This window comes from Eublepharis macularius, chromosome 1 (assembly GCF_028583425.1).
Source record: "Eublepharis macularius isolate TG4126 chromosome 1, MPM_Emac_v1.0, whole genome shotgun sequence".
Taxonomy (NCBI): Eukaryota; Metazoa; Chordata; class Lepidosauria; order Squamata; family Eublepharidae; genus Eublepharis; species Eublepharis macularius.
The window spans coordinates 230,047,277-230,064,330 of record NC_072790.1 but is presented as its reverse complement, the minus strand read 5'-3'; the positions used below and the strand labels follow the sequence as shown (position 1 = coordinate 230,064,330).

Below are 17,054 nucleotides of genomic sequence, written 5' to 3'. Positions count from 1 at the left end.
CCCCTCCCCAAGGATGCATTTCTTCTGCTTACATCAAAATGGAGGAGTTTGAGAAACGAACATATTCTAGCTCTTCTGTGCTTTTAACTGTATTATCATTGTTTGTTATTGACTTAATTTTTTTTGTATTCCAAAAAGTTTGTGAACAGTTTGTGTAGATTGCTCCAGGACTGTCCTCTCTCCCACCCACCCCCTGCCCAGGTCCTTGTATGATTTGTAAATGTCCATGTATATAGAACTTCTACCCATGTGTTTGTCCATGAGTACATGTTTATGTCCTGTTAAGTGTATTTCTGTGTATAGGAAGGGACTGGGGGAGCCTTGTCTGGTGTTACCTGCACTGCTGGTTTTTGTAAATAAATTGCACCTTTGGCACCCCAGGACTTTGTTTTTGGATGGACTTGTACATCTCCTTGATGAATTGTCTCCAGGCTCTAAGTCTAGATAGCAATTTCACTAATTCGGGATTGCTTTATTCTTTCTGACTTTCCCAAGTGAGTGGAGGCAGCTCCAACAGGGCCAACATTCCTTGTGAGGAAATGGTCATCTAAATCTCTCTCTGGATTTTGGAATTCCCAATTACCCTCTTTTGTTTCCAAAACGGACCACCTGATGCACCAATGTTCCATTTTTCATTTCTAAATTTGGTATACAGCACCATGCATGTGCTGTTGGTTGGTGTGCCGTTCATTTGTGGTTTCCTCCCACTTTGTCAATGCGTGCATGCTCATTGATAAAACACTGCAAAGAAGTACTTTTGATCCTATGGTGGAACAGCTCGACTAACCTGCAGGCTCCACTCTGTCCTGTCCTCCAAGGTATCTAGGCACCAACGGCAGCCCAAGTTTCCACCTGCAACATGCCACTATCCCAGCTTTCCTGATCCTTGGAGAGATTCTCTCTCCCTCTTTTAGGTCAACTACCACCAACCCGCCTTGGTAGGAATTACCAAATGAGAGGAGCAATGCTCCCAACTTCCCTATGTTGCTGTTATAAGGCCACACCTTGTGTCGGTGTTGCCTGCTACCCAGTGCCTGGTTACCACAGGGATGGTTTACGGTACTTGCACACCAGTGGGGAATTAGTGATATGTCATTTATGTCATTCATAGCCTGCCTTTCTCAGAGACTCAAGGCGGATTACATAGTGTGAGATTAATATAATCTGTATCAAGGACATTTCCATACAGTGTCAAGGACATTTCCATATAGTATCCATAAACAATGTCATAGGAGTTTACAAAGACATAGCATTAACAAGGATCCAATTCAGGGTTGAAGAATTGCTGAAACAGAACATAATCAGTTCTAGGACTGACATTAGATAACATGAAGCACAGGTAGTATATAGGAGTACATATTCAAAGCAACAGATAATATGCAAGACAACATAGTGGTGAAGTCTATGGTCCCTAACTCATTAGCAAAGCATCTGAGACCGCCCCCCTCCCTATACTACTTCCCTCTTATCTGAGTAAAAAGCCTTTTTGAATAATTTGGTTTTGCATCGTTTGTGGAAAGCCAGGAGAGTGGGGGGCTCTCCTTGACCTCTTCAGCCAGGCCGTTCCACAGGGTAGAGGCCTGAATGCCCCCTTCTTCCAGGCACTTTTTTTCACAAGTATGTTCCATCGGTGGATGACTGTGTGGTACAGAGAACAACTATCAGCATCATCCTTTGGTCACATCATGAAAAGACAGGGCTCACTGGAAAAGACAATAATGCTAGGAAAGGTGGAAGGCAGTAGGAAAAGAGGAAGACCCATAATGGGATGACTTGACTCAATAAAGCAAGCCACGGCTTTCAGTTTGCAAGATCTCAGCAAGGCTCTTAATGACAGAACGTTTCAGAGGTTGTTCATTCATAGACGCCCAGTAAGTCAGAAGCAATTTGACGGCACAAAACATACACAGAAATCAAATGTGTCAGCACAGCAATAGACTGAGTAAGAAATCTGAAAGAATGGTGGAAAACATACAATTCCCCTGCCCCTCGCACTGTACATGCCCTAGCTGATCTTATTCTAAGGCAGGCTCTCTAGCTCAGAAGTTACAAAGGTCTAAAAACTTGCCATTAACTTGTTGTCTAAGAGTCTTTCTACACAATACTTTTGACACGTGTTCTTCACGTGTCAGGAGATGCAATAGCCAGCAAATGTAGTTTTAAATGACAGAGCTGTTGGAGATTGCTCTGGAGGAGATGGATTCTCTCATTGCCCTCCACTGGCTCTGGCATCTCCCCTTCCGGAGTCTTTGTCCTGCCGAGGATCGGTTAATTCAAAGTTTTAAGCAGCGAGGATGGCAGGATAAAAGCTCTGGAAAGGGAGACAGTCTGGCACACCAGAGGCAGCGGAGGGCTGAGTGAGAGTCCTCCCCCTCCAGAGCAATCTCCGCCGGCTCTGTCTTTCAAAACTACACTTCCCAGCTAACATTGCATCTCCCAACACTTGACAAACACATGCACAGGAGTCGTGTGTACAGAAACTCTTTGTTCAGACCTTCAGCCTTCCAGATGGCAATGGTGGACTTCAGCCAGAGATCAGGTGGGGGATCTCCTTCTCCTTAGATGGAATTAGGCAAAAAGAGACTTCCCCCTCCATGACAAGGCGTTTTATTATCTCTGCTTCCCTCGCCACCCCAAGCAAGCCTTGTTTGAAATCTGTAGGAAGATACCTTCTAACCTCTTAAACCTCCCAAGTCTGTCCTCTCCTAGGTGTCAGCTTCTAGATGGTGTCAGCTTCTAACATTTCTAAAGCATTGAGCTGGATGAAGCTGGGGAGCAATCAACCTGACTCCTTCCCTCCCACAGCCTCATGAACTTGGGTAAGCCATGCCTCTCAGCCCCAGCTCCCCCGCTGTATTGTGGGAATAATAACAACATTGACCTTGTCTGTTTGGGGCACTGAGAAGAGCAATATATAAACACAGAATAATGATGGTGATGATTCTTTGCAGTTGGCAGCATTCAGCATGGCAGCTGACTGCAAAGTCGCCGCTGGCTCATGCCCACAATGTAAGGATTGCTGGTACTGTGTATGCCCTTGTGCTATTACGGCATTGTTTAAATGCATGACCAAGCCGTAATAGCCCAAGGGCATACACAGTCATGCATATTGCTTACAGACCTCCACAGCCTGCAGCAATTCATCACATTGAGGCATACTCAAAAATTAACTAGACCATGATTATAATTCCCAGGCAGCAATGTGAGAACGTAAGAGCCCCGTGGCGCAGAATGGTAAGCTGCAGCCCTGCAGCCCAAGCTCTGCTCACGACTTGAGTTTGATCCTGGCAGAAGCTGGATTCAGGTAGCCAGCTCAAGGTTGACTCAGCCTTCCATCCTTCCGAGGTTGGTAAAATGAGTACCCAGTTTCCTGGGGGTAAAGTGTAGATGAAGAAGAGGCTGGATGAATATTTGTCAGAGATGCTTTAGGCTGATCCTGCACTGGACAGGGGGTTGGACTAGATGGTCTGTATGGCCCCTTCCAACTCTATGATTCCATGATTCCATGACTGGAGAAAGCAATGGCAAACCACCCCATAACAAAAAGTCTGCTAAGAAAAAGTAATGTGACGTCCCCCTATGGGTCAGTAATGACTCGGTGCTTGCACAGGGGACTATCTTTACCTTTGCCTTTAATGTGAGAGAAAATAATCCTGTGCAGATGACCCATCCGGGTGTTGACTGACCATGCAGGGTGGGAGAGTGGGCACAAGCATGGTGGCCCTGCCCTCCACCTCCATGGAATCACTAGCTCATGTGCATGGCACCTGCGCATGAAGGAAGCACCCACACATATATCTCCCAATGATCAGCAGCATTCAGAAAGCAGTGCCACTGATTATAGGATGGGGGGGGAGTGTACATATAGATTCTTCATCCATGTGTAAGTGCCATGCTCACAGGCAGCAACTGCACAGAGGCAGGGAAAGCATATTTATACCTATTATCCCTCCCAGTGTGGTCATTAGGGTTGCCAGGCCACAGCCTGGAACCTCCAGGAGCATTTGGGCAGCAGGACAGGTATACCAGCATCATGCCAGTGCGTGACATCTCTCTTGACAAAAGCCAGAAGAGATGTTAGGGGGATGCTTTAGAATTTCCCCTCAAAACCTTATGATTAAACCATAGAGTTTTTGACAAATCCTAGAGCACCTCCATGTCATGACATAACTTCCAGTTTTTGCCGGAAGTGATGTTGCACAGCAGTGTAATACCAGTGTCCCCCCCCCCAAATTTGCTGCCATTCTCCTTTCCCGCTGGCCTTTCAAGCACCAGCTGGCAGCAAAGGGAGCTGCCTGGGAACCCCAGTCATTAGTCAATGCACACACGAGTTCTCTGTATAGGGCTACTAGCATTTGAAATGCAGTGTAGAACACTTGCTGAACACAGCCAGATTTGGGAGTCAGGTTGACCAAATGGGCAAGGATGGAATATCAGAGAAACAAGCTATATTGCATCGCTCTTCTCCCAGCAGGAATGAGACAACCAGGGAAGTACTTCTTTTATACTGCTTTCCCTTCCCTCTTTGAGGTGAATTGAGCAGATGGGGAAGGGAAACCCCACGGGAAAGCAGGGAAAAATGCATATGGACAAAACAATTGCACTAGAGGTCAAAACAATTTTGCGTGCTCAATGAAAAGCAGAATGTTTTCCTGTTGTTTGGGGGTGCTGCTTAGAATTGTGAACAAACTGCAATTTGAAAACTAAGTTTGGGTCCAGTAGAGACTGGACCTGAGAGACCAACTAGATTTCTAAAGTGTGAGCTTTTGAGAATCAAAAGTCCTTTGTTAGACATATCTCCGCATCTCTTGCTTTCCTACTACAGACCAACACGGCTGCCCCTTGAAACTAATTTGAAAAGTGATCACATATCACAGCTTGCAGCAGCCACAAACATGCATGGTTGAAATATTCACTTTTCTCAGCTGCTGACCAAGCCTTTTTATGTAGCAGCCACCTGGCACACATCATGTGGACCAAACTCTTTTTCTGAAGGAAAATATTAATCTGCACTCTCAACTTTTATTTTGGAATTCATGGATTGGCTGTACACTTTAAAAAGAACTTCTTATAGAAGGAGCCCCGTGGCGCAGAGTGGTAAGCTGCAAGTACTGCAGCCCAAGCTCTCCTCACGACCTGAGTTCGATCCCGGTGGAAGCTGGGTTCAGGTAGCTGGCTCAAGCTTGACTCAGCCTTCCATCCTTCCGAGGTCGGTAAAATGAGTACCCAGTTTCCTGGGGGGAAAGTGTAGATGACTGGGGAAGGCAATGGCAAACCACCCTGTAAAAAGTCTGCCAAGAAAATGTCATGATGTGACGTCCCCCCATGGGTCAGTAATGACTTGGTGCTTGCACAGGGGACTACCTTTACCTTTTTAAAAAGTCTTATAAGTTAAATGGAAGAACAAGCAATCAAGCCAGGTTGCAATGTGATTTAGAGTGGGCCATAATATGGCTTTGACACTTCGGTGCCAAAACCCATTAAAGGTACCGGCCTGCCTAGCTATCCATTAGCAGCAGCCGCTGCAAAAACTCAAGACAGAATCACTGGCTACATTCCAGTTGTTCAAAATGAACAAGCAGGAAGGATGCAGCACAAATTTCTAGCAGCAACCACCACCCATCAAAAACTACCACACAAACATCTTCTGGCAACAGATCCCCATTTATTGAGGAAACAGACAAACAAAAGGGGCTTTAACACATTTGTGGGGGAGGAGAGGTCCACCAATGGCTGTTATCCATTATCCATGATAGATGGAACCTCCATGTTAAAACGCAGTGTATCTCAGAATACTGCTTATGAGGGAGAGGGAAATAGTGGTAGGGTCTGTTGCTTTTTGTAACAGAAAAGGATAGGATAATCCCCCAGGGATCATGCTGCCTGTGCCATTCTTGAGACTCCTCCCATCTTTTCCTAATCCTGTTTAGCGTAAACAACCCAATCCGGTAGCTTGTCACCAATATGTCACTGAATCAATACATATAGAGCAAACAAGGACACGCTCACACACACACTTCAAGGATCTTTTACCACCAGACCGAGATACATATTCAAACATACTGAGCCCACCCCACCCACCCCAGTGAGGAGAAAGTGCAAAAAAGGGAATTACTATGAGAATAATTATGTCTCCATTCCTTGCTTGTGAGCTTCCTAAAAGCATCTCACATAGGCCACTGCTGGAAACAGAATTCGGAACTAGAACCTTGGGGCCAAATGAGACAAGATACTAGGTATTCTGTGTTTGAAGACTGCAGCCTTTTAACAAATTACCAGGCACACAGAGGCTCAGAACTGAGCCTGCGCAGCAAGGGAACAGGTATTTAAGCCTTTCCCTGGCACCATTTCACCAATCTAAAATGGCCCCAGAGACTGACTATTGGCCCCATTGGGGAAGCATACAAACCTAGATACAGCCACCCATATGTTTGTCTCAGCAGAGGAAAGCACAGCTCTCTGAGGCCTCTTTTCCCCAATCCACTAAATAAATCCAAAGCTGATCTATTGGCAATGCCCTGCTAGTTACTATGTTGTTGCTTCCACACTTACCCCTTACAAAACCCTGTGGGCCACAGCCAGGGAGCTGAAGAACACCAGCTGAGGTCCGCAGTGGATGATTTCTTCGTACTGGTTTGTCAAGCCTGGATCCTGGTTATCAAGGCTGCCAAGAGGGGAGGACTAAGGGACAACATTCCAGGGTGCTCTGATCAGAAATTTGAGTTTTCAGTGAGAGGGAATCTTTGGCGTGGGTTGGAGGGCTGTGGTGACTCGTGGCAGCCCTGCTGCTTACCACCAGTACAGTTTTACAGGCAAGATGAGTAGTAAATACAATGAGTCACTGAGCCCATTCTTGGACAATATGAAAAATCCCAAGCATGCAAGAGAAGGCACTCTTTAGGCTATGCAGGGCATCAAGTGGGAAAAGGATCATAGACCGAACTGTGCTCAGCACACAATAGGGTTTCAGTAAAGGCAGGCAATCCATTCCTCCATTAGGCTACTTATTATCAAGGCCAGAGTCTTAATGCCAAACTACAAGTGACGCCTGACACAGGTTGGACACTTGTCAGCTTCCCTCAAGTTTTGATGGGAAATGTAGGCAGCTTGGTGGAACACCCCTTATGTGTTTTTGTGTCTGTGGGAATCTTCCAGATTGTTTTTAGTTCTGTTTTTGTATACGCACTGTAGTGTATATAGACAATTCCCCCTGACAAAGCTGCATGTGAAACGTGTAGGGGTTGTACAATTACTAAAGATTCCTTTCCTTTGCACCAATTGGCTCTTCATCTTTGTTTTGCCTGGGTGCGCCCCCTTCAAAACATGCCAGCCACACACCCCTGTTCTCATGCCAAGGATTAATGCTCAAGACCTCACATAAGAACATGAAGAGTCCAGATGGATCAGACTAGTAGTCCATCTAGTTCAGTATCCTGATTCACACAGCAGCCAACTGGTTGCCCTGAACGGCCAGCAAACAGGGTGTAGGAGCAAGGCCTTCTCTTAATAATATGCCTTGCATATTATCTGTTGCTCGAATATGTACTCTTATACTACCTATACTTCATGTTTATCTAATGGCAGTCCTAGAATTGATTATGTTCTGTTTCAGCAATTCTTCAACTCTGTATTGGATCCTTGCTAATGCTACGTCTTTGTAAAATCCTATGACATTGTTTAAAAAATGTCCTTAACACTATATAAAATGTCCTTGATACTGTATGGAAACGTTCCTGATACTGATTGTACTAATCTCATGCTATGTGATCTGCCTTGAGTCTCAGTGAGAAAGGCGGACTATAAATGACATAAATAAAATTTAAAAAATAATAAATTAATGCTGCCTTCTAGCCACTGGTATTCAAAGGTTTGCTACCTCTAAATAGGGAGTATCCCTTTGGTCACCACGGCTAGTAGCCTGATGGACCTCTCCTCAATGAATGACTCTAGTCCCCTTTTAAAGCTATCTAAGTTCATGCCCTTCACTACAAATGCTTGCCATGAATCTCACAATTTAATTACTCATTGAGTAAAGAAGTATTATAGCAACAAACACCTCCCCCCCTCCCTGCATATTAGAGACACTTGTATCTGCCATGAGTTGTTTTGATTTGCCTAAAGTTGCCGTGTCCGTCTTGGGAAATTCCTGAAGATTTGTGGGTGCTACCTGGAAAGGGCAGGGTTGGGAGGGGAGGGAGCTCAGCATAGATCCGACACTTCGGGTTGCCAGGCTGCGCCTAGCACCTGGTGGAAGGCTTGGGGACTGGGACTAGAGGAGGTCAGGACTAGACATGGGCACGAACCCAAAAAAATTAACGAACCAGCGGATCGTGGTTCGGTGCAGACCACGATCCTGAATTCCCAAAACGCAACGAACATCTCCTGTTGCCGAACCAAACCAGATCGTGGTTCGTGGAGGCCAAAGTGGCAAGCAAGAGCTCTGTCCCACTCCACTGCTTGCAGAAAGTGAAACCCATCCTGGGAGCCCATAGCTATTTATAAGCATGGGTCCCATTCAGCAACACAGGAGGTCTGTGTTTGGCCGTCAGAGCTGCCTATCAGGGTTTGCAGGGATGAGATTGGAGTGCCCATGGCTACAGAACACTCCCTTCCCCCTCCCTCCCCTGGGTGTCTTCTCCCAACTTGTAACTGCTTTGCAGCTCCGTGGTTGGAAGGAAGCCCTGCTGATCAAGGCAAGCTTGGCTTCCATTTGGGTTTCCAGGGCGACAGAAGGAGGGCAGACAGAGGTCAGGCATTCCCCTGGCTCCGTTGCCAGGGGAATAGATTGCTGGTGCCTGAGTGTCTGGCTTCCCGAACCGAGCCCAAACGCCCCAAACCAGGCCTCTCCAGACCGCTGGTTCATTGGCCGTGGCCAATCATGATTCGCCGGGTCATGATCGCGCGATCGCCATTTTCGTGGGTTTTTGAGATTCGTAATGCAGTTCGTGCCCATCTCTAGTCAGGACTTCATGTGCAACTAGGGATCCCAGGTCCCTTGGTGGGGGCAATTCCCTGCTCCCACCATTCACTCCCTGCCACCACTCACCTGGCCAGCAGGAGGGAAGGTTGAGGAGCAGGCCTTCTGAGCACGCTCCTGGGGCTGCATGACAATGTCACTCCCAGGAGTGACATCATTGTGCAGGCCTGGGAGCGCACATGCGTAAGGAGCAACAAAAAGATAAGTGCTGGGTCCCTCCTTCCACTGGGAGGGTAAGGGGATCTGGCAACCCTACATGCAACTAGGCCACTTCTGAGAAAAACCTGGGAGCTGACGTAAGGTCGCTCTAGGAATTGCCTGAAATTCTATGGTTTTACTGATGCTGAGGTTTTTTTTTTTTAAATGTCTCCCATTGCTGCTTGGAGTGGCAGCAGACAAATACAGCTGCAATGGAAGGCCTCCTGCTATAGTGTGAGCCTAGCAACCCTAATGACACCATAGACTTTGTCCTCTGAAGCTACCATTTAATCCCAAGGAACTCTGTAGACTGGATATCGGTTGTAATTCTGGGACAAGCAGACACCACCCCAGCTGGACAAGTGGACACCACCCCATCTACTTTGGCCCTCAACAAATGCAGGAAATGGAATGGCAGACCGCATGAGACAATGTTTTAGTGTTCATGTGCAGGTATCAGAATGAATATGTGCTAGAAACACAGGGCTGAGGGCACCCATTCATCACTTGAACTTCTAGAGTCAAGGCAGTTGAATCCTGAAAGATGGTAATGCTAGTAACCCACACTAACAGTGTTTTAACATGGCATTCTCAAAGTGCAGAAATATGGAAAGTAAAGATCTAGGGGAAGATACTATGACAACAGGGACAATTGGAACACCTGGAGTGGATAAGATTTTTTTTAGTAATGGCCAACTGACAGAATTCTTGACCAAATTTTATCCAGAAAGGCAAAACCAAGAAAATTGAAGGAGTTGAAGAATGTATAATCATGTGACTTAGCCCTAAATCCATGTCAACATGTGTGTGTGTGTGTGTGTGTGTGTGTGTGTGTAAGAGAGAGAGAAAGATGTAAGCGCAAGAGTTTTCTTGTTCTTTGTGGTTTCAAAGATGCTCAGTACGGGAAGTTGGGTTTGAAGGCTGCTGAACTCACTTCCTGTTGGGCTCTGACTGAGAACAGAAGTGTAACGATTTTTTTTTCCACTTCAGGCCTTGGGGCCTCAGCAGTTTTCACTCCCCAGTTAAAACTTCCATCACAACAACGCTGGTCAACGGTCTCCCCAAAAGAATCTGGAACTACCAGAGCAGTTCCACTCGTCTAGCCGACTCATCTTAAGCCAACCTCAATGAAGATCTTGACTACGAGGAGTTAAGGCCACAGAGAGATTAGCCATGGATTTAAGGAAGCAAAAAATCTCCGAGGCTGGCCTGTGTCGCATGTTTTGAAGGAGTTGTGGGCTGTTAGTTCCACTATTGAAAACTTATCTCTAAGGCCCAATGAACCCAAAGAGGTCTCTGGGGCAGAAGAAGCGAGGTCTTCTTGAGCATTGAGAAGCAATTACAGCATAATCCTGGCATCTGCACACATGTCGCTGGCTATGAAAGCACGGCAAAAAGTTAGGAGGAAGGCAGCAGCTAAAGACCGGGTCTTTGGGTGTGACCTGGTGGAGCATCTCCAGTTATCTGGTCAGGATGGTAAGTGATTTCCTCCTTTGAGCGCATCATTTTTTTTTCTTGGTCTCAAATATTTATTACAAGAAGGCCCTCTGTCTAACTAATGTTTCTGGTAGTGCTGTGTCGGCTCATTTTGTAGACTTTGGTGAGCCTTCTGGTGGATCTTCATCATCTTCCTGGTGGGCTTCCACTATTTCAAAGCTGCTAGCACCTTCATAAGAGGGTGAGAATGTCCTGTTTGTGGATAAAGTTCTTGAATAGTCTCAAATGAATTTCATTAGGATGTTTACGGATAGCTCGTTGTGGGTCTCTGTCTTCTAGCCCAACATTAAATACCAAAGGACAGCACCCCGGGGGTAAAGGTTAGAGCTTAACATAGGATGAGTTTTCTGCTTAGACCAGGCAGGATGAATGCCTGGATACTGGACATTAAATTTTAGGGGGACAGGCACATTCAGAGTTGAATGAAGCTACAAAATGTGAATGTTGGAATCAATCTGACAGTCAATCTGAGTTTTGTGCAGAAGTTTTGGATTTTAAATGAAGATTTTGATCAGAAAATCTGGGGTTTAAATTCAGGTTTTGAGATCTTCAGATCTGCAATTTTGAATACCTATTTTGATCTTGAAGTCTGAAATACAATTTTTATCACATCCGATTGAGTGAAATGAATATAAAAGCAACAGTTTAATGCAAGCTATTGCCTACTCAGTATTAGATACTGTTAAATACTGATGAGGTCTCAAATACTAATGATTGATAGCTGCAATTTTATGTCAGTCATCAAAATCTTAAATGTACATTTAGGGCTTTTTCCTTTCTCTCATAAAAGGGTAGGGAGACACAGAAGAGCTGCTTTTTTAGTGTTTTATGTGAAAACGGCTTAAAGAAAAAATGCTTTCTATACAGAACAATGATATGAAATCATTATAATCAGTGATGTCCACCCATCTACCAGTCTTGTGCACCAATCCAGCCCAAACCAGGCCAATGCAAGACAGTTGTCACTTGTCAGTGCTCATTCTAAAACTGGCATCTGCATCTGAAACAAATTTTCTTTCTTCATCTGGTTCTGTCCCAGCTATTCAGCAAATATAATCTAAATCTTTGCTGACTATTCAATATGCAACATCAACATCTGATAACGTGTTGGATCCTGCAGATGTGCTCCACTAACACAATCAACTGCCAGTGGAATTGAACCTGGAGTTTCACACGGCACAATACAATGTTACAATACACAAAAAGATCTAGCAGCACTTGTCATTACTAGACACTTTATCTACAAGTAAATCCTATTCAGCAAAGGTTTCACTTCTCTCCAGTTTCCCTTTGCTTCTTTATTTTACACCCAATTAATTAATTATTGTTTTCTCATGGTCATAGCATTCCTCAATCTGTTATTAATGGGGTGGGGGGTGTTGCTTTTCACTTTGCCACCAAACCCACTGCTCATTATTTTGTTTTATTTTTGATGATCATAAAACACTAGTGACAGAAGTATGTTTGTGAAAATAAAATTAAATAATGAGCAAGAGCTTTGACTGCACAATAAAAGGTAGTATTTAATTCCCTTGCTTCAAAAAAAAGGCCTTCATTCATTAATGCCATACCAGGCTGCAAGAGAATAGAAAGTAATTAATAAAGCTGAAAGGAGAAACAAAGGAAGGGTATTGAAAGGAACAAGAGATGTGGGAAACCTATATAGCACTTCAATGGTTTACAGTCACTACAAACCAGATCTTAAACAGGATAGGTAAACATAAGCCTAAAAACAGGGATGATGGCTTGTTATAGCAAGCTATCTAATCCCAGTCATTATTAAGACCAAGTCTGATAATGACAGACATCTATGAATTCCAGCTTAGCAGCTCCAACTATGCAGTCACATCAATTGAAGTTTTCCTCTTAGCCTGTGATGGCTATTTACCCAACAGATATATGTGAGAGTCCAGTAGCACCTATAAGACTAACAAAATTTGTGGTAGGGTATGAGCTTTTGTGAGCAACAGCTCACTTCTTCAGATACATGCAGTGTCTTACTCCACTCGACTCTTTGAGTAGGCATCTCCTTTTGCAAGTTTGAGTTACCTGAGCTACTGAATCAGGGACCAGCTGCCTTAGCTGGTTGTGCAGTGCTCGAGACACACAGGAAATGAGCCGTGGGGTGTAAAGGAAGGCGAGCTGAGCAGGGCGGGTTTGCATTTGTAGTGGGAAGTGAAGGGGAAGGTAGATTATGTTGCTTCCTTGTTTGGCTAGTCTTAGACCTTGCCAATTTGTGCATTACATCAACTAGATAATTGAGCAATCAAGAGAAGCTCAAAGGGGCTTGGTAAACAAGCTGGGGGTTAACGCAGGACTCTCCATCAGCCACGTAAGATAAATCGAGCTACTGCTAAAGATGGCTGGTATTGATATTGCCTTGTATTGCTTAGGGTTATGGCCTCTTTATTTTTCTGGCTTTGGTTCTTGTCTTTGGCTGATGGAAAGGCTTCTCCAAACATTTTGGGCAAAAACACACAGGACTTTGGGAGTTCTCCAAACAAAAGCATTATTTTCTATTGAAAAGCATGTGCGTGTATGTGCCATCAAGTCACAATTGACTCACGGCGACCCCAGCAAGGGCTGTCAAGGCAAGCGAGAAGCTGAGGTGGTTTGTCAGCGCCTTCCTCTGCAGAGTCTTCCTTGGTGCCACCCATCCAAGTACTGACCCTACTTAGTTTCCAAGATCTGACAAGATACCATGCCATCTTCCCTCCACAAAAAGCAGGGCCGATTCCAGATGACTAACCTTAAGGCGTTTCATGCCGCCCTCTTCCGGATCGCAACGGGGAAAATGCAAAATATCGCGTTTCCTCGCGCGAGTTTTGCACGTCGTTGCGCAAAACTCGCGCGAGGAAACGCAATATTTTGCATTTTCCCCGTCACGATCCGGAAGAGGGCGGCATGAAGCGCCTTAAGGTTAGTCATCTGGAATTGGCCCAGGTGTGCAGGGGCCAAATTTGGATCGCAAGCACAATGTACGGTGAGGTGAGTTTAAATTTTCTTCCCAAGCTGTTTTCCTAAGCTAAAATGCCCTCGCAGAGCAGCATTTTTATCCCGCCCTTTGTCCAAAGACCTTAGGGCAACTTAAAATGTTCTCACCTCCTCCATTTCACCCAGTCTGTGAAGCAAATGAGGCTGACAGGCCCAAGGTCACCCTGTGAGCTTCGTAGTCTTTGCAGAATGGAGGGTCCTATTCCTAATGAGTCTCCCAGGTCCTATTCCAACACCGTAACCACTACACCACACTGGAAAACATACAGGTCTGATCAGGATTTATATAATATTTTTGGCCCAGCAAAGCACATGGTAGCTCCACAAGGAAAATTAAGGTCAGAAAGACCCTCCCCCATGTCATCTGGCTCTTGTTTTTTAAAATGATAACTTTTGGGGAAATTATTCATGGCTCTCCCAGAGTCACACCTCTGTTAATCCTTTATCTCCATGCCGGGAGCACATGAGACTGCCTCATACTAGCCCTGTTCACAAGTCACATCGGTTTGTAAGAAAGCGCCGACGCACATTCACTTTAAAAATGAAACCAGGGACCAAAACTGAGATAAACGTGGGGCTTCAGTTACTTGAACATCCATGAACACATGAAGATGCCTTATAGTGAATCAGACCCTTGTTCCACCAGGGTCAGTGTTGTCTACTCAGACTGGCAGCTGCTCTCTAGAGTCTCAAGTCTTTCACTTCACCTACCATCAGATCATTTTAGCTGGAGATGCTGGGGATTGAACCTGGGACCTTCTGCATGCCAAGCAGATGCTCCACCAGTGAGCCACAGCCTCTCTCCTTTACACATTCAGCTGTACGTGTGTAGAACATAACTAGATTTGCCAGGTGTCTGCTATGGGTGGGGAAACTCCCGCTGCTACCACGTTCTCCCTTTCACATGTTTCCTTAGACATGTGTGGACTCTAACTTGGGTTTGGGGACACTCAGCCAGAACCACAACCAATTTGGGGAAATTAAGTTCAGTGTCAAGGGAAAACCTCTTACCACTTCTACAGCCTGGCTAGCTTGGAAAACTGACACACTTTCCAAGTTGGGGGCAGGCACGCTTAAAGAGCCAATTGTCCGGGGTCTGAGCCTCAGCCCCCGGACTTGCCAGGAGGGAGCAATGGGAGGCAACCGGGAGACAGCAGCCCTGCTGCCCCAGCCAGCAACCAGGGGCAGAACCCACCTACACCCGGGGAAAGGGGCAAAGGGCCAGGGCCTCAGAGGGCTAGAGGAAACAGAGAGGCACCAGCTAGACCCACCCTCCAGGGGGGCGATAGGGGGCTCAACAGAGCAGAGGGAGAGGGCAAAAGCAGGGGGAATAGGGACCCAGCAGCTGCCCAAACAGAGCTTTTACCTGACAGAGAGGAGAAACAACCCCAACAGTCCCAAGCCACGCCCAAGCCTATGCACCAGCTGGAAGGCAATAACCTGGCTCACGAAAGATCAGGGACAAAGCAGCCCCAGGTGGAGTTGCCACAGGCATTCTGGGGGAGGAGCTGGGCAGCCAGCCAGGGGGCCACAGCTGGGCCTGCCTCCAGCAATCAGCAGTCAGGGAGGCTTGACAGCCAGGCAACAAGACGCAGCTGGTGCTGGTCAATGGAGCCAGATCAGCTACCTCAGCTGCAACTGCTTGGGGCAGCCCAGGACCAGGCTGGAAGGAGGGCGGGGCGGAGGAAGGAAGCCCTATAAAGGTTGGCTGGGAAGAGTGCTGGGGTGGTGGGTGAGTAAGGAGTGATGGTGTGGAGTGGGAGCAGAGCAGTGTGAGAGTGTAGGCTTGGAGGAGAGTTCTGGGAGGAGGAGATGATGGAGGATACAGGGGGTGAGCAGGCCAGCGAGTGGACTGAGAGGGAGTCTGGGTGAGGTATACTACCCCTCCTTCTGCAGAGCAGGGTCCTGTAGCATCCCTGGCACCCCTCTGACATCAGGGCTGGCCCAGTTGGTGCCCTGCCCAGCTGCAGTGATGGCAAGCCCTGACACCAATAATAGGCTATGAGTAACCACAAAACAACCAAATCTTTTTCAAAGCAAGGTTTAAAATTTATTCATGGAAATATAGGAGTATGGGAATTAAAAAGGTACTCAAGCCTAGGAACTGAGCAATTGTTGTGTTAAGAGGGACAAGCATATGGAGAGTTACTTGAAAGGAGAGAAAGAAAGAGAAAAACAAACCTCTGGCTGAGAGGGAATTTTGCATCTGGGAATGGCTACAAAGAACCGTCTCTCTGCATGAGACACCTCGGCGTGTGTTCGTCAAGTGAAAGGAGATGCAATGTTAGCCAGGAAGTGTAGTTTAAAAAGACAGAGCAGGTGGAGATCACTCCTCAGAGGGTTTGTTAATTTCATCTTCACCTCCCTGAAGACTCTGTCAATTTCAACTCTCCAGTCTAAAACTGTGTGGGATCGAACCTGTGGGCAGCGAGAAATAGACGGGCTGGAGCTGCCTTCCAGAGCTGGGCTTGCACCTGGAGAGGTTGCACCTGTAGAGTTTCTCTTCTGGCATTTCACAGCCCCTTCACACAGCCCCGCTATATAGCAAAGCTGCCGGCTCTGTCTTTTTAAAACTACCCTTCCCGGCTAACATTGCATCTCCTGACATGTGTCAGATCTCTCACGTAGAGAGGCTTGAAGAAAGAGAGATTTAAAAGGAGGGGAACAGAGGAAAGGAGTGAACAGAGGAGGAGTTACCTATCCTCAGTCTGCCAAGCTGTGTAGCGTACGTTGTCTGCTTTAATGGTGCAGAGATTGAGAGAGGAGGACTTCTGGCAGGGATTCTGAAGATCCCAAGGAAAAGGATGGCTGGTTCTAGAGGTGAAGAGTTGAGTGTGCAGCCTCTGAGCCAGCAAAGGGTGTGTGTGTGTGCGCGCGCGCGTGCGCGCTGCCTGCCTTTGGCTAGCCGAACAGCAATAGTTAGGAGCCCACACAAAAGAATGTCAATGAAATAATTGTCATGTCCAGGAATTCAGGGTGAGTCCTGGGTGCAAATGTGTACACTTCCTGAATTGGAATGAGCTAGGAAGGGGATTTTCCAGATACGTAGCAAAAGGTTATTGCCTCTAGACAGAGCAGACAAAAAGGCTGGCAGGATGCAAAAAGGGCTGGGTGAAGGCTTCACCCATGCCTGTAAACAGGTTGATAGGAGACATTCAGAGCCAAGCTACAAGTGACGCCTGACACAGGCTGGACACTTGTCAGCTTCCCTCAAGTTTTGATGGGAAATGTAGGCGTCCTGGTCTTGCAGCTTGGCTCTCCATTTAATTGAAGTTTACAGAGAGGCAGTCTATGGGAAGGAGAACATGTGGTCAGGAGGGGATTGCCGGCGTCGGGCTCTCGCTGGGCGCCCCCCTTCCCATTCGCTGGGTGTGTGTGGGGGGTTTCT

The 17,054-nt window shown here is 46.4% G+C and overlaps 1 protein-coding gene across 2 annotated transcripts in view; it reads left to right on the top strand.

Moving 5' to 3' along the window:
• The first annotated feature begins 10,542 nt into the window (after positions 1 to 10,542).
• The window catches only part of ARHGAP30 (Rho GTPase activating protein 30), a 42,712-nt gene continuing 36,200 nt past the window's right edge, over positions 10,543 to 17,054 (top strand). For both annotated transcript variants that reach the window (XM_054999949.1, XM_054999940.1), the window contains exon 1: positions 10,543 to 10,651. In XM_054999949.1, the coding sequence (XP_054855924.1) occupies positions 10,543 to 10,651 (109 nt within the window). The remainder of the gene's footprint in view (positions 10,652 to 17,054) is intronic.